Here is an 18239-nt window from a genome sequence, read left to right as displayed (position 1 = left end):
GCGATAGGGGTGCAGAGGTAGCATTTGCTACTGGGTCCTGGAGATTGAGGAGGCTCAAAGACCCCTGTGCTGCATAAGAAGACACCGGTATTATAGAAGGTGCATGCTGGTCAAGTTATATGTCTGGCATGGGGGAAGGGGTGCCTCAGGAAGCACAAAGGCTATATGCCTCCCCTTCCCTGGCCGCAAAGCACTGAGGGAAAGGGGCGGCAAACTGAACTCTTGCACCAAGGCCCATGAGCCTTTAGCTACGCGCCTGGATAGATAGATAGATAATAGATGTCTAGATAGATAGATAGACAGATATAGATGGATAGCTAGATAGACAGACATACAGATACATAGATATATTATCAATCTATGTCTAGATGATAGATAAATTAATAGATAGATACTATAGATAAAACCAACTTAAAAATCAGAATGACCTTCCTATGGCATGCTACATTCAGTGTCTTGTCTATCTAGAACTTTGCATTTATACTTTTCATTTTGCAGAGTGTACATATATATGCATATTCAAGCAAATTTGTGGGTAACAAAAGAAAAATGTATTTTGTCTGCGTGCCCAGTTGAGCTAATATCCTTATCTAGTCTCAGGCTATCTAATCTTGGCAGCACACAGTGTTATTTGTGGACCCCTGATTTGAATGCTTTATTTCAGAACTGTGGTGAACTCGGGACTGACGCTTGTGTCACACCAGGCATTCCGCAAGAACCTCAAACTTACTTACATGTAAGTAATTGATTTCTTACTTACACAAAAGCTTCTATACAAGTAAAGCAGGTACAGGGGCAGCTATAGTGCTATATCTTCGTAATTGCAAATATTCTAGATTTTTTTTCATCAGTAACCTCCCTTCTTGCTTGTGAGCCAATGAGAAGGCTGCAATGTCTTTGTATGAGCTAAACAACCTCCCTAGCAACCAATAGGAAAGTTGCCTACCCCTCACTATATAAGAACCTCCCCAGCAGCCATTTTCTGCAGTTTTATGGAGTTCTGAGAGAGACAGCAGTATCATTGCTGTGCTCTGTGCTTTACTGTGTCATTACATTAGATAGTTAGTTAGTTAGCTTATATATACAGTACAGACCAAAAGTTTGGACACACCTTCTCATTCAAAGAGTTTTCTTTATTTTCATGACTATGAAAATTGTAGATTCACACTGAAGGCATCAAAACTATGAATTAACACATGTGGAATTATATACATAACAAAAAAGTGTGAAACAACTGAAAATATGTCATATTCTAGGTTCTTCAAAGTAGCCACCTTTTGCTTTGATTACTGCTTTGCACACTCTTGGCATTCTCTTGATGAGCTTCAAGAGGTAGTCACCTGAAATGGTTTTCACTTCACAGGTGTGCTCTGTCAGGTTTAATAAGTGGGATTTCTTGCCTTATAAATGGGGTTGGGACCATCAGTTGCGTTGTGGAGAAGTCAGGTGGATACACAGCTGATAGCCCTACTGAATAGACTGTTAGAGTTTGTATTATAGCAAGAAAAAAGCAGCTAAGTAAAGAAAAACGAGTGGCCATCATTACTTTAAGAAATGAAGGTCAGTCAGTCTGAAAAATTGGTAAAACTTTGAAAGTGTCCCCAAGTGCAGTCACAAAAACCATCAAGCGCTACAAAGAAACTGGCTCACATGCGGACCGCCCCAGGAAAGGAAGACCAAGAGTCACCTATGCTGCGGAGGATAAGTTCATCCGAGTCACCAGCCTCAGAAATCGCAGGTTAACAGCAGCTCAGATTAGAGACCAGATCAATGCCACACAGAGTTCTAGCAGCAGACACATCTCTAGAACAACAGTTAAGAGGAGACTGTGTGAATCAGGCCTTCATGGTAGAATATCTGCTAGGAAACCACTGCTAAGGACAGGCAACAAGCAGAAGAGACTTGTTTGGGCTAAAGAACACAAGGAATAGACATTAGACCAGTGGAAATCTGTGCTTTGGTCTGATAAGTCCAAATTTGAGATCTTTGGTTCCAACACCGGGTCTTTGTGCGATGCAGAAAAGGTGAACGGATGGACTCTACATGCCTGGTTCCCACCGTGAAGCATAGAGGAGGAGGTGTGATGGTGTGGGGGTGCTTTGCTGGTGACACTGTTGGGGATTTATTCAAAATTGAAGGCATACTGAACCAGCATGGCTACCACAGCATCTTGCAGCGGCATGCTATTCCATCCGGTTTGCGTTTAGTTGGACCATCATTTATTTTTTAACAGGACAATGACCCCAAACACACCTCCAGGCTGTGTAAGGGCTTTTTGACCATGAAGGACAGTGATGGGGTGCTGCACCAGATGACCTGGCCTCCACAGTCACCGGACCTGAACCCAATCGAGATGGTTTGGTGTGAGCTGGACCGCAGAGTGAAGGCAAAAGGGCCAACAAGTGCTAAGCATCTCTGGGAACTCCTTCAAGACTGTTGGAAGACCATTTCAGGTGACTACCTCTTGAAGCTCATCAAGAGAATGCCAAGAGTGTGCAAAGCAGTAATCAAAGCAAAATGTGGCTACTTTGAAGAACCTAGAATATGACATATTTTCAGTTGTTTCATACTTTTTTGATAAGTATATAATTCCACATGTGTTAATTCATAGTTTTGATGCCTTCAGTGTGAATCTGCCATTTTCATAGTCATGGAAATAAAGAAAACTCTTTGAATGAGAAGGTGTGTCCAAACTTTTGGTCTGTACTGTATATAATACAGATAGTTAGTGGGAGATAGTCAGTGTAGGTTGGATAGTGATATAGTGTAGCTGATAGGAATTACTGTACTGTGCGTTTTCTCCAGTGTCAGGAAACTTCTAGCAGCTTGAAAAATTTAGCAAAAGTGACCCACACCTGTATTGCGCGCGCAATACACGCATATTACATTGCCGATTTTCACAATCAAGAAAATAATGACTGGAGATCCCGAATTCTAGAATTTGCTAATTTATTGTTTGCTTTCAATATTATCTGTGCTATAAATGCCATATATAACTGTGATAAGTATTTCTCTAAATTCTGTGTACATATAAATGGTCTTATCAGTATCTGTTCTGTGTTTCTGTAGCATAATTGTCAACTATCTTTTATTTCAGAGACCTCTCCAGAAATAAGCTGCCTACGTTAAATAGAAAAGTATTTCGTCACCTCTCCTTGACTCACCTGTAAGATATAATTATTACATTATACAATTATTTTATATACCGTATCTCTCTACCGCCATTGCTTTATTTCACATCTCTAGTAACATTTCTGTATATATATATATATATATATATATATAATCCAGAAAAGTAGGCGGCACTCCAAGAAAGATAACAAGTGAACTTTATTCACCCAGGTGGTGCAACGTTTCGGTTCCTCACTAGAACCTTTTTCTAGTGAGGAACCGAAACGTTGCACCACCTGGGTGAATAAAGTTCACTTGTTATCTTTCTTGGAGTGCCGCCTACTTTTCTGGATTACACATTGGGGTAAGAAGCCTATTCCCCTGGAGACGTGCACCCTCTTTTTCTTTGATTGTGTTCCAGTGCCGCCATTTTTCCTGTGTATATATATATATATATACACAGGACAAATGACGAGGCAGCACTACCAGCTTTCGGTGACAGGGTGAAGACCCCAAAGCAACTTTAATCCAGCAACGTTTCGGCCTACTCAATGAGGCCTTTATCAAGCTACATAACAGTGCAAATAACCAGGTATATATACCCACAATTCATTACAAACCAATTACAATCAGTGATTACACATGTCATCAATCAGGTCACATGATCTCTCACTACATCATCACGTGACATTTGTGCGTGGTAAACATTTACAAATGAATCATACAAAGGGTATAAAAATTACAAATAGTGATTACAATGAATATGTGCATTCCAATTATTATATGTACGTACATCTAACTAAACAGAGTTTATGTCCCTTGTGTCCATAACTCCAAAGCGTACATAAAGTGCATATGTGCTCAGTGCATAAAGAGTTAAAATCTTTTATCCATGATGCAGCTGCATCATATCTACACTTAAAAAGGTCATGTGACCTGGCCCTCCTCCCCTCTGTGCTGTTGCTCCTGCGATGCACTCCATTGGATGACGCTGCGGTCCATGGAGCTGGCATGCAGGTGCGCGGCGACGTCAGGGGCGGGACCAGTGACGTCTGACCCGGAGCATGCGCACTGCAGACTGAGGGACGCCAACGCTGGCTGGTTCTATGGGCCCATGGACGGTGAGCTCCATCATGTTGTTTTTAAGTGTAGATATGATGCAGCTGCATCATGGATAAAAGATTTTAACTCTTTATGCACTGAGCACATATGCACTTTTTGTACGCTTTGGAGTTTTGGACACAAGGGACATAAACTCTGTTTAGTTAGATGTACGTACATATAATAATTGGAATGCACATATTCATTGTAATTACGGATGATCACCATTTGTAATTTTTATACCCTTTGTATGATTCATTTGTAAATGTTTACCACGCACAAATGTCACGTGATGATGTAGTGAGAGATCATGTGACCTGATTGATGACATGTGTAATCACTGATTGTAATTGGTTTGTAATGAATTGTGGGTATATATACCTGGTTATATGCACTGTTATTTAGCTTGATAAAGGCCTCATTGAGTAGGCCGAAACGTTGCTGGATTAAAGTTGTTTTGGGGTCTTCACCCTGTCACCGAAAGCTGGAAGTGCTGCCTCGTCATTTGTTCAGTATAAATCTTGGAGGAGGGGCCGGCCTCTGCGAGGAATTGCACCCAGTGCACAACGTCTGACTGTGCTGCTGCAATATTTGTGACTTTTTTATATATATATATATATATATATTACTGAATATTACTGTAAATAGACTAGATAAACCCAATTATTTCAGTGGTTCTGATAAATTTGGTGCATTTTTAGACAATGTAGTTTAACTTGACATAATGCTTGTACTTCTGTCAGTTCTTTTCTTGCTGATATTTGAGCCAGTGTATTGCTTAGCAAATTATGTATAGAAAGTGCTTGTCTGCGGCAATTAATTACATTGCAACTAGTGTTGAGCAAATCGAACTCCATAAAGTGGACTTCAATCCGAATTTCAGGGAAAATTTGATTTGCCGCGAAGCAGAATTTTCTCATGCTTCGTGATATAGAATCAATTTTCCCTGAATGACGGTAAAACAAAAGGAAAATCCCACTTACCTCCTCCATTTGTGTGCGAAGTGCCAGTCGCCACCATCTTGATTGAAGATCAAAATCCCTTGTCGCGTCATCACGGACTGTGCGCAATTTCACACTAGAACTTCAATCAAGATGGCAGCAGCGAGCTCTTCGCAACGTAAGTATGATTTTAGATTAAAAAAAAAATTTTTTTTTTACTGTATAATTGCTGTATGATGCAGCGATCATCTATGAAAGCGGCATCCTAAGGATACAATGATGGGGGGCAGCGCTATCGCCACTCCCTGTCATTGCACTCACTACTTACAAAGAGATGCGCTTTGTGACTAAGTAATTCATCACAAAGCAAACGTTTTTGTAAATTTTGGCAAAGCATCCTAATCTAATTTTGCAATACTTTGCTCATTACTAATTGTAACCAATGATTTTTTTTTAGTAATGCTGGATTGAAAAATTTGTGATATAATTGGTTGTAATGGGTAACTTCGCCCCTTTTTGAGCGACATCGTTTTTTATACATGGAATCCTGACCATCTTTGACAAAGGCAGAAAACTGGACTATAGTCCGTGCATATCAAACATGTGGGAATCATCTTCCATTGTGATTTCTAAACAATCGCCGCATGCTACATTTCCTGAGAAGCGTCATGCTAGGATGGGCCGTATGTGTCCGTAGAGCAGCTGCATTTTAATGTTACCCTTGCACAGCCAAAGTCTTCTAGACTCTTAGATATCAATGTGAAATAATCTATTGCTCTATCCTAATGCTGTGGGTATTCTGTGTCCCATAACACACAGGGCTGTTAGATATGCTGATTTTCATTCTGTATTATATTTCCTCTGCTTCCTGAACTGTTGGGACAAATTAGGTCATAGTGTTTCGACATTCGTATTTCTTTTGGCCTGTAACAAGTTATTGTGCAGTGCCAGAACTGGACAGTGTTGCCCTTCAGCTCGACTTGTTAACCCTATTTCAATGGTGCTGCTGGTGAATCCGTTATTGAGTACTGATGCTAAATATATAATAGTTTTTAGATATTTATAAAATATATAGATTCTATAAAATATAATGATAATAATCTTTATTTATATAGTGCCAACATATGCACAGCGCTTTACAATCAGAGGGTTCATGTACAAACAATATCATACATTACATAACCACAAACAAGTCAACAATTAAAACATGAGGAATTAGGGCCCTGCTCGCAGGAGCTTACAATCAATGAGGAGATAGTGGTGACATGGTCCAGCCATCTTAACATAATAAAGCTGCATGAGACACTCACCTACCAGTATCCGTAGCATGCGGAGTGGTGGATACTGTTAGATGATGGATCAGTCTCTGAAGAATGAGGTTGGGTATGGGGGGAGGGGTGAATTGATAAGACTTACGGTAGATTAGGGAATGTCATAGGCCACCCTCTAAAGATGTGTTTTTTGTGAGTGCCTAGAACTGTGGATGTTGGGAATTAACCTAATTGCTTGGGGTAGGCTATGTCAGAGAACTGGTGCAGCTCTGGAGAAGACTTAAGGCTGTATTACACCTCCCGATTTTTCGGCAGATGATCGCTAGCAAACGTTCATATGAACACTCATTAGCGATCATTGCCCAGTTGGCCAATAAACAATTGTTCATTGGCCAATTGTGATTTTCAAGCATGCTTAAAAATCATCGCTTGCTGGCGGCAAATCGTGCTGTCTAATTATGATCTGCTGCCGGCAAAGCAGTAGACAGCAAGCGATGACATAACGATACCTCCTCCCATGCTGCATCTAATAGCAGTAGTCTTCTCCGCTAGCTAGCAGGGGATTGCCAGGAGGGAACGCTTCCCTTCCGACAATCACTTGCTCAAACGGCCTGTGTAATACAGGCTCTAGAGATGGGAGTGAGAGGTTCGGATCAGGGTGTAAATCATTGGCAGAGCAAAGAGCATGGGAAGTGTGGCAGACAGAGATGAGGAGGATATATAGTGGGGTCCAGAACTGTGGAACGCTTTTTAGGTGAGAAGAATACGTTTAAATTGAATCCTATACATTATGTGCAACCAGTGCAGTGGCTGGGATAGGGTGGAGGCATCGGATAGACAAAGAGATGAGCTTACTTCTATGATACATCCAAAAGCTAAGTATATGAATCTTTACTTATATAGTGCCTTGCAAAAGTATTCACCCCCTTCCCCCTTGACTTTTTTCGTATCTTGGTACATTACAGCCTTAAGTTCAATGTTTTGTTAATCTGAATTTTATGTGATGGATCAGAACACAATAGTCTAAGTTGGTGAAGTGAAATGAGAAAAATATATAAATAAAACTATTTTTTTTAAAATAGAAAACAGAAAATTGGCATGTGCGTATGTATTCACCCCCTTTGTTAGGACGCCCATAAAAAGCTCTGGCCCAACCAATTACCTTCAGAAGTCACAATTAGTGAAATGATGTGCACATGATCTGTCATTACATATACGCACCTTTTTTGCAAGACCCCAGAGGCTGCAACACCTAAGCAAGAGACATCACTAACCAAACACTACCATGAAGACCAAGGAACTCTCCAAATACGTAAGGGACAATATTGTTGAGAAGTACAAGTCAGGGTTAGGTTATAAAAAAATATCCAAATCTTTGATAATCCCCAGGAGCATCATCAAATCTATCATAACCAAATGGAAAGAACATGGCACAACAGCAAACCTGCCAAGAGACGGCCGCCCACCAAAACTCACAGACCGGGCAAGCAGGGCATTAATCAGAGAGGCAGCACAGAGACCTAGGGTAACCCTGGAGGAGCTGCAGAGTTCCACAGCAGAGACTGGAGTATTTGTACATAGGACGACAATAAGCCGTAAGCTCCCTAGAGTTGGACTTTATGGCAGAGTGGCCAGAAGAAAGACATTACTTTCAGCTAAAAACAAAAAGGCACGTTGTGAGTTTGCAAATAGTGTTGAGCAAATCAAACTCCATGTGGGAGACTCCCAAAATGTATGGAGGAAGGTGCTCTGGTCTGAGGAGACTAAAATTTACCTTTACGGCCATCAAAGAAACCGCTTTGTCTGGTGCAAACCCAAAACATCACATCACCCAAAGAACACCATCCCCACAGTGAAACATGTTGGTGGCAGCATCATGCTGTGGGGATGTTTTTCAGCAGCCAGGACTGGGAAACTGGTCAGAGTTGAGAGAAAGATGGATGGTGGTAAATACAGGGCAAAACCTGTACCACTCTGTGCGTGATTTTAGGGTAGGACGGAGGTTCACCTTCCAGCAGGACAATGACCCCAAACACAATTGCTAAAGCAACACTTGAGTGGTTTAAGGGGAAACATGTAAATGTGTTGGAATGTCCTAGTCAAAGCCCAGATCTCAATCCAATAGAAAATCTGTGGTCAGACTTAAAGATTGCTGTTCACAAGCGCAAACCATACAACTTGAAGGAGCTGGAGCAGTTTTGCAAGGAGGAATGGGCAAAAATCCCATTGGTAAGATGTGGCAAACTCATAGAGACTTATCCAAAGCGACTTGGAGCTGTGATTGTCGCAAAAGGTGGCTCTACAAAGAATTGACTTTAGGGGGGTGAATAGTTATGCACATTGACTTTTTCTGTCATTTTGTCCTATTTGTTGTTTGCTTTACAATAAATTTAAAGAAAAAACATCTTCAAAGTTTTGGGCATGATCTGTAAATTAAATGATACAAATCCTCAAACAATCCATGTTAATTGCAGGTTGTGCACACCGCCTATCCTTAATCCCTTACTGACCACCAGGCTTAGGCTAGGGACCTCATGATGGCCTAGTCTAAGGCCTCTTTCACATGGGCGCCCCGGATTTGCTCCGGATGCGTCAGGTACGCACACAATTGCAGTCAGTTTTGACTGTGATTGCGTTGCGTTGTTTGGTTTTTATCGCGTGGGTGCAATGCATTTTGCACACGCGTGATAAAAAACTGAATGTGGTACCCAGACCCGAACCCGGACTTCTTCATTGAAGTTCGGGCTTGGGATCGGTGTTCTGTAGATTTTGTTATTTTCCTATATAACATGGTTATAAGGGAAAATAATAGCATTCTTAATACAGAATGCTTACTAAAATGTGGCTTGAGGGGGTTAAAAAAAAAAGATAATTAACTCACCTCATCCTCTTGTTCGCACAGCTGGCATCGTCTTCTTTCTTCTTGTTTAAGGACCTGCCAAAGGACCTTTGATGATGTAATCCTTCTATCTTCATTCAGCAGGACCTGCGCTGATGTCACCGCGTTCACCACATGGTGAGCTCGATTATGTCATCAAAGGTCCTTTTGAAGTTCCTGAAAGAAAGAAGAAGATGCCTGCTGCGCGAACAACCATGTTATAAGGGAAAATAATACAGTGCATTTGCTTTAATGGGGTTGCTCATCCCTATCATCTCCTAGCAACCATGCGTGAAAATTGCACTGCATCCGCACTTGCTTGCGGATGCTTGCAATTTTCATGCAGACCCATTCATTTATATGGGGCCTGCGTTGTGTGAAAAACGCATGATATAGAACATGCTGCGATTTTCACGCAATGCACAAGTGATGCGTGAAAATCACCGCTCATCTGCACAGCCCCATAGAAATGAATGGGTCCGGATTCAGTGTGGGTGCAATGTGTTCACCTCACGCATTGCACCCGCGCAGAAAACTCGCCCGTGTGAAAGGGGCCTAAGTGTTGCTTTGGAGACCTGTGCTGGCCAGGGTGGGAGCTCAGCTGTTGATTGACTCACAGACTCCTGTTCTAATGAACAGGAGGGGTGGAACCCAAATCCAGCCATTTAACACTTTAGATGCTGTGGTCAATAGCAGCTAAGGTATCTAAGTGGTTTCAGAAGGATGGGACTGCCTCTTTCATCTCTAATCTCCCGTTACACAATTGCGGAGTGCTGATGGCTGCCATGGCAACAAAGTCCTAACAGTGGTCACTGGGTCTGCTATCTGCGTAAGCCTGTGGCATGGTCTGATAGGCTGGCTGTCAGTGTGAAATGACCGGCATATAACCCTATACTATGTAAGTAGTGCAGTGTATTATATGAGCAATCGTGTAATAACAAGTCCCTTTCTGGGTATAAATATGTTGTAGAAAAATTCAATAAAGGGTTATTGAAAAAAAAGCAAATCCAATAAAACATTTTTTTTTATACAAAATGCTTTTTTTAATTAAAATAAAGCTTAAATGTAAAATAAACTACGAATAATCAGTATTGCCACATCCATACCAGCTCAAAATTTACAATTATCTTATTTTTATCTCTTATGGCTAAAAATCAATGCAAAAAAGTTTTTTGGGCTCATCCACCTCCGAAAAGATTGATTGATTTCAAAGTGATAAAAAAATGTACCCCAAAATAACACCACTCATTCTGCATAAAACAAGCTTTACTCGCAGAAAATTAAAACGTTATGGATCACCTGAAATACGGTGAAACAGAAATAAAGGAAAACATGTTTTTATTCTGCAAAAGTTATATAATTGAAATTAACAATACAAATCTGCTTTTGCTGGGATTACACTAACGCTGGGTTCAGACCTGAGCGTTCCGAAAGGAGCGCTCTGTATGCGCGCTTGTACGGGCGTTTACAAGCGCGCATACAGAGACAGGCGTGCACACATTGTCGCGCGTTCCCGAAAGTCTATTGTACGGGAACGCGCGACAAACGCTCAAAAAAAGGGTCAGGTACTTGTTTGAGCGTCGGGCGTTTTACAGCGCGATCGTACGCGCTGTAAAACGCCCAGGTGAGAACCATGCTGATAGGGAAGCATTGGTTTCTCCTTGTTGTGCGTTTTACAGCGCGTAGGAACGCGCTGTAAAACGCTCAAGTGTGAACCCAGGGTAAGGCCTCATGCACACGACCGCTGTGTGCTTCCTCGTCCGTTCCGTCATTTTTCACAGTTTAGCGGAGGTCACCTTCATTTCTTATGAAGGTGTGAAAAAAAACTGGTAGTCCTCGGTTTTTTCTCCGCGTCCATGATCAGTGAATCCAGTCCATCAAAAAAATATAACCTGTCCTATTCTTGCCAGTGGAAAACGGAAGACAGACCCAATCAAGTCAATGGGTCCGTCAAAAAAAATGGATGCACAACTGGTATGTCATCCGTGTCCGCGTCCGTGTCTGTTTTTTTCTACAAGACCTTGGTGCAATAAAATTACACTTTTCATTAACCTCCTTTTTTTTCCCTGTCAGACAAAAAAAAAAGGAAGACACAAGGAAACACAACTGAAGCAAAATCGGACACGGACCACTGAAGCCAAATCACTGACAGTGAAAAAACACTGTCGTGTGCATCCGTGTCCATTGTTCCATTTTCCGTGTTTTTCTGTGGACCCACTGACTTTCAATGGGTCAGTTGAAAAATCGGAAAATGCACCGTTTGTCATCCGCGTCCGTGATCTGTGTTTCCAGTCCATCAAAAAAATATGACCTGTCCTATTTTTTTTATGGACAACGGTTCGTGTACCCATTCAAGTCGATAGGTCCATGAAAAAACACGGAGGCACACAAGATTGTCATCCGCATCCGTGATCCGTGTCCGTTTTTTTCCTATCATTTTCAAGGCAAACTTGACTTCGATTTTTTTTTCACTTTTCCTGTCTGGTGATCCTCCAAAAATCAAGGAAGACAGACGGAAACAAAAACGGACACGGATCACGGAACAACGGAACCCCTTTTTGCGGACCGCAAAAAAATACTGTCATGTGCATGAGGCCTAAGTCAGAGAATAAATATCATGCTATTTATCCCACATAGTGATAAAAATAAAGAAAATAGAAAAAAAATCAGAATTGCTCTTTTTTGTTTATTCCTCTGGGACCTGTGCTTATCTCTAGAATGGAGCTCACAAAGTTAGGCCTCTTGCACACGAGCGTATTTTATTTCAGTTTCTGTTCCGCTTTTGCAGTTTTCTTTTGCGGTCCATATGCGGAACAATTCATTTCAATGGTTCCACAAAAAAAATGGAAGGTACTCCAGGTGCATTACGTTTCTGCATTTCCGTATATCCGTTCCGCTAAAAGATAGAACTTGTCCTATTATTGTCCGCATAATGGACGAGAATAGTACTGTTCTCTTATGGGCCAGCTGTTACGTTCCGCAAAATACGGAAAGCACACGGACGTCATCCGTATTTTTTGCGGATCAGTTTTTTGTGGACCGCAAAATACATACAGTCGTGTGCAAGAGGCCTTAAGGTGAGCAGATCACGCATGCGCTGCTGATTCCATTTATTACTATAGGACTGCCAAAAATATCTAACCACTGGCACAACTATTTCTGTCAGGCCCATAAAAGTGAATAGAGCAGTGGCAGAGCTTATACAGTGCGCTTCCCGTTCATTTCTTTGGAACTTCCGAAAATATACCAGCACGCTGGGCTATTTTCAGCACTTCCATAAAATTAATGGAGGGTGGCATCCATTCTCCTTCACTTTAGTGCTCTGTTGTAGAGATAGGTGCGGGTCCCGGAGGTGGAACACTCACATACCAGGCATTGGTTGCATATCCTAGTGATATGCCACCAATGTGTGAGATGGGCCAACCCCTTTAAGGGGTTAAACGTATATTGACTCTTGCATTTGGATATATCATAGAAGTAGACTATATTAACCCTTTATGCTTTAAGTAGGCTATATTGTGATTTATAAATATACAAATCATAATTCATAATTGCATGATTTTCCTATCTTATGACGTAAAGTCATGATTTTATTAAAGACACGGAGGCGAGTATTGCTATCTCTTTCTTTACTAAAATCGTATAGCAGCAAAAATGAACAAATCAATCAAAGTGGAAACCATGGCAACTGACTCCTCCCCACTGTGCCAGTATAACAGTCCTAGTCACTGTCGACTCCTCCTCTTTCTTTGATGGTGATAGTCCACTGGAAAAACTGAACCTGATGATTAAAGTCCATAGAAACTGAAGATCAATCAACTCTTTAACCGAAGAATAGAAACTGGGAACTGAAACGATAGCAGCAGCTGGAAAGCAGTAAATTCATCCTATGAAAAGAAAAAGAGACAAAAGGTAGAAAAACTTCTAAATGAAGGTAACAATCATCAGTTACGCATTGCAGTATACATATAGTACTGTAACTGTCAGATGTAGATATAATATAAAAAACCACAGTTATTCAAATCCCAAAACCTCAGGGGGGGAAATAGGGCGGGCAATACTCGCCTCCGTGTCTTTAATAAAATCATGACTTTACGTCATAAGATAGGAAAATCATGCAATTTTATTACATGACACGGAGGCTCCTATTGCGAGTTCAAAGCTGACTTACCACAGAAGAAAAAACATGAACCGGAGGCCGGAAATAGAATTCACTGAAAGGTAGAAACTCGTGACCAATCCGCTAATTTCATAATGTCCTCCAAACGGGCGCCTGCCATAGTCATTGAGGTTGCTGAAGCCCCTCTAGTGGAATGTGCGGTGAAAATTTCCGTATTCACACCTGCCAAGGACATAACCCACTTCACCCAGCGGGCTAGAGTGATTGTTGATACCGGTCCAAAAGGGCGACGGTATGATAGAAAAAGCTGAGGACAATTAGGTGAGCGAAAAGGGAGAGTACGTACCTCATATTCCCGAAGGCAGGTCACTGGGCAGAGGGCAGGGGAGTCTGGAAAACATGGATAAGAAACGGACCTGATACTAGTCTTGGTGCGTCGTGTGATGTTGAATACAACCCCATTTGGAGTGAAGGATCTAGCGTCGTAATCTAAAGCGCGGACGTCGGATACCCTCTTGCAGGAGATCAAACAAAACAAGGAAACCAGCTTAGCCGAAAGCTGGCGAAGGGTAAGGTCCGTATTAGAAGGCCAGGAGGAAAAAAGGGACAGAACAGAAGAGACATCCCACGTAGAGGAAAAACGAGGTCTGGGCGGACGGGAAAGACGGGCACCTCTAAGAAGACGGCAAATAAGGGGATGCTGACCCGCCGGGCAGCCCCCAAACCCGTGGTGAAAAGCGGAAATAGCCGAGCGGTATAAGTTGATGGTACGGTAAGCTTTACCGTCCTCAAAAAGCGAAGTAAGAAATTGAAGAACGTCTGTTACAGGGGCTGAAACGGGATCCAGGTGCCTAGCCAGGCACCAATCAGACCAAGATCTCCAGGCTGACCGATAAGACCGTCTGGTCCCCGGAGCCCATGCCTCGTCCAATAGGCGTCTAGCTGAGTCCGAAATTCCAGCGATGTTCCAGGGTTCCCTGAAATTCTGCACGCCAGAAGTTGGAGGGAGCCTTCGAGGATAAGAGGATGTCCGAGACCCGAAGGATCTAACAAGAGGTCCGGGAAGATCGGAAGAAGTAGGGGACACTGAATTAAGCACTCCAGAAGTTGGGGAAACCACGACTGGGTGGTCCAAAACGGGACTATAAGAACAAGATCCGCTCCCTGAAGGCGGGTTAGGGTTAAGACCCGTGGGATCAGAGCGAACGGAGGGAAGGCGTAGGAAATGTGACCTGTCCAATCTTGAAGGAAAGCATCTACCGCCTCTGCGTCTGGATCCGGACGCCAGCTGTAAAATCGTGGAAGTTGGGAGTTCAGGCGAGACGCAAAAAGGTCTAGATAGAACGGACCCCAACGGGATGAAATGGATGAGAAGACTGTGGTGTCTAATCTCCAATCGCTGGAGTCCGACAGAAAACGAGAGCTCCAGTCCGCATGGGTATTGTGTAGGCCCGGTATATATTCTGCCGACACCGTGATCTCCCTGGTAAGGCAGAAAGTCCAGAAATCCCGCGCTAGGTGGGATAGGGTTGTAGAATGTGTGCCTCCCATGGCATTGACATACCTGACTGCAGAGATGTTGTCCATCCGTAATCTGATGCAAGCCTTGGTCAGGTTGCTCGCGAAACTGCGAACTGCAAAAGAGCCCGCCAATAGTTCTAAGGCGTTTATGTGAAGGGTCGACTCCTCTACTGACCAACGACCTCCAGTAGACACACCGTTGCTGTAAGCTCCCCAGCCTAGAAGGCTGGCATCTGAGTCTATCGTGATGTCCGGACGGGGACGAAAAATCGCCTTCCCATTCCACACTTCCAGGTTGTGGATCCACCAAGACAACTCGTCTCTGGTGTCTTCGTCCAAGGTGATCAAATCCGCGTAGGATGCTCCCGATTGAAGGTGGGCAATCTTGAGCCTCTGCAAGGCCCGGTAATGTAGAGGAGCTGGGAACACTGCTTGGATGGACGAAGAGAGAAGGCCTATTATACGGGCCAGATGGCGTAGAGAGACTTGTGGAAGAGAGAGTGTATGAAGGAGCTCCTTGCGGATGGCTCGCACTTTGGAAGGAGGGAGACTGAGGGTCTCCGTGGACGAATTGATGGTGAAGCCTAGAAACTCTATGGATTGAGCCGGAGTCAAAATCGATTTCTCCAGGTTGAGAAGAAAACCCAGTCGAGATAATAGGTCCATGGAACATTGCAGATGTGTAAGCAGGACGGAAGGGCACTGGGCCATGATGAGGATATCGTCTAGATAAATAATCAGACGAATCCCTTGACTGCGGAGACAGGAGATGACCGGCCGTAGAAGTTTGGTGAAACACCAGGGGGCCGAAGAAAGACCGAAAGGTAGACATGTGAATCTCCATATCTCTGAGCCCCAGAGAAAACGAAGAAGATCCCTGGACGACTCGGCTACCGGCACTGTCAGGTAGGCATCTTTCAGGTCTAGTTTGACCATCCAGTCGCCATGGAGTAGCAAGTCCCTGAGAAGGTGAATGCCCTCCATCTTGAAGTGCCGATATCGCACGAAAGCGTTTAGGGCCCGAAGGTTGATCACTGGGCGCATTTGACCTCCTTTTTTGGCCACCAGGAACATACTGCTTAGGATTCCCTCCGTGGATACGGGAGCTCGCTCTATGGCACCCTTCTGACGTAGCGCCGTCAGTTCCTGATGTAACAGCCTGCGCGTTGAGGACGGGAGGACTATAGGATGTGGGGGGGGAATTAGGATCTGCGAGCAAATCAGTTCTATGTGGAATCCCCGTACAGTAGAAAGAACCCATGGGTCGGTCGTGATGGTTGACCAGACATGGGAAAAAATACGGAGTCTGCCCCCTACCCAAGGGGTCAAAGAAGATGTTGGAAGTCGACTTACCGAAAGGGCGTCGGTTAGATGAACCCCTTGGTCCACGGGAACGCCAAGTTGATCCTCGGGTGGGGAAGAAGGCGGGTGGCTGTCGGAACTCTTGAGTGTAGTGACGATAGGGGAAGGAGCCTCGACCCGAACCACGGGTCTGGAAGGAAGGACGGCCGGACAGGCGGCCCCTGGAGCTGCCGGCCCTGTGAGAGACCCTACTCTGGAATACTCGTTTCATCGAGGTCTGGGCCTTGTCAAGGGCAGTGAAGGCTCCTACGAACCGGGACAGGTCCTTTATAAAGGAGTCCCCAAACAGTAATCCCTGGGCCTCTTTACCAGCCTCTGTGAGAGCTAAATTGGAGAGTTTTGGTTCTATTTTGAAAAGAATCGCCTTCCTTCTCTCAATGGATAGCGACGTATTAACGTTGCCTGTTATGCACACAGCCCGCTGAACCCATCCCCGGAGTTCCTCCGGATCCACCAGTGAATTCTGGGATTTGGCTGACTCAGCCATTTCAAAAATTTTTGTTAGTGGGCCCAAAAGGTCTAATAGTTTGTCCTGAACGGACTTTAATGCCGACTCTAAACCCTTCTTTGGGTTCCAGCCCGATTTTGCGAGGAATTGACACATTTTCGGGTCAACGATAGGTGTCTCGCATACTTTATTTTGAATTATGGGTCTGGGGCACTCCGCTTTCATTTTATTGCGCGCCTCCTTAGAAAGAGGCTGGCGCACTCGGGCTTCTAGGTACTTTGCCACATGTGAGGACGGGAGCCACTCTGCAGACCTTGGGTGGTGCAATGTATCGGGATCAAATAGGGGTTCACCCTCAGGATCTAAAATGGCTGAAGATTCTATAGGAATCTCCGTGGAAGCAGACCGTGGCGTGATAGATCTGGAGGATGGACCTGGAAGGTCCGAATCCAAAAGATCGTCCTCCTCCAAGTCCTCAAATTCAATAGAATTATACTGGGCCTCCTCATCTGAGTCGGGTTCAGAGCCCGAAACATAATCTTGTAGCGCTCTAGCGCTTTTCCACAGCCTCGCCTTTTCTGCCTGGCGGGCATAGGCTCTTTTGCGTGAACGGGGCACGCCATCTTGGGTGGCTTCAGTTCCACCAGTCTTAATGGTTCTGGAGGCGGGTAGTAAGGTCTCGGATGGATGGGACCTAGAAGTTTTGGAGGAGGAGGGGCCGGCCATAAGGGCTTCAGAAATTGAAGTGGATATGGCCGTGGACATAGACCCCATGGCAGCCTGGATAGCTGCAGTCACTGAACGCTGAATAGCTGAAGTTTGTGCCTCTACAGACATGGCAGCTTGTTCTTGTGCATCAGAGGGCACCTCTACCATTTCAGGGTTAGATTCACACCCACCCATATTCACTTTGGACATTGTATCCAAAACCGTGTATTATCAATAGAGCCTAATGTGGCTTAACAAAAACGGTCTAATATTAATAGGGCCTAATGTGGCTTATTAACAGAGGGCTAATAATAATAGGCTGATATTAATAGGGTTATAAGCAGTAAAATATAGCTCAATATTCAAGCAAAAAGCTCTAATTTCTATATCTCTAAGAGGCAGCAGATATGCTGAGGTGAACTGTAATGCTCCGGCAGCTCCTCTGAGGAGAATCGGCGCAAATCTCGCGAAATCCCGCGAGATCACGCTCGATTCAGAGCAGAGAGCGGGATGCGCGCGAAAAGACGTCTGAGGCGGGATGCGCGCGAAAAAGACGTCTGAGGTAAAATGGCGGCCGAAATCTCGCGAGATCTCGGCCGCCCAGCCGGAGCAGAAGCGGAGCGGTGCAGAGGTGGCGGTGGGTGACGGGAGAGTTATGGAGCGGCGAAATGGCCGCACAGGGAGTGGGGACGAACCCAGCAGCGCTACAGGTGGGAAATGAAGCCTAAAAGGGAAGAAAAACTTGCGCCTATGGGAAAAGCAATAAGGCAAAAGGAAA

General features: G+C 44.0%; 1 protein-coding gene across 1 annotated transcript in view; it reads left to right on the top strand.

The window, feature by feature from the left end:
* NTRK2 (neurotrophic receptor tyrosine kinase 2) overlaps window positions 1–18239 on the top strand; it is a 270802-nt gene that overhangs the window by 50310 nt on the left and 202253 nt on the right. The window contains exons 4-5 of the mRNA XM_044273679.1: window positions 665–736; window positions 3098–3166. Of these exons, the coding sequence (XP_044129614.1) occupies window positions 665–736; window positions 3098–3166 (141 nt within the window). The remainder of the gene's footprint in view (window positions 1–664; window positions 737–3097; window positions 3167–18239) is intronic.

This window comes from Bufo gargarizans, chromosome 1 (assembly GCF_014858855.1).
Source record: "Bufo gargarizans isolate SCDJY-AF-19 chromosome 1, ASM1485885v1, whole genome shotgun sequence".
Lineage (NCBI taxonomy): Eukaryota > Metazoa > Chordata > Amphibia > Anura > Bufonidae > Bufo > Bufo gargarizans.
The sequence above is the reverse complement of the archived record's forward strand: the minus strand, read 5'-3'. Positions and strand labels throughout refer to the sequence as shown.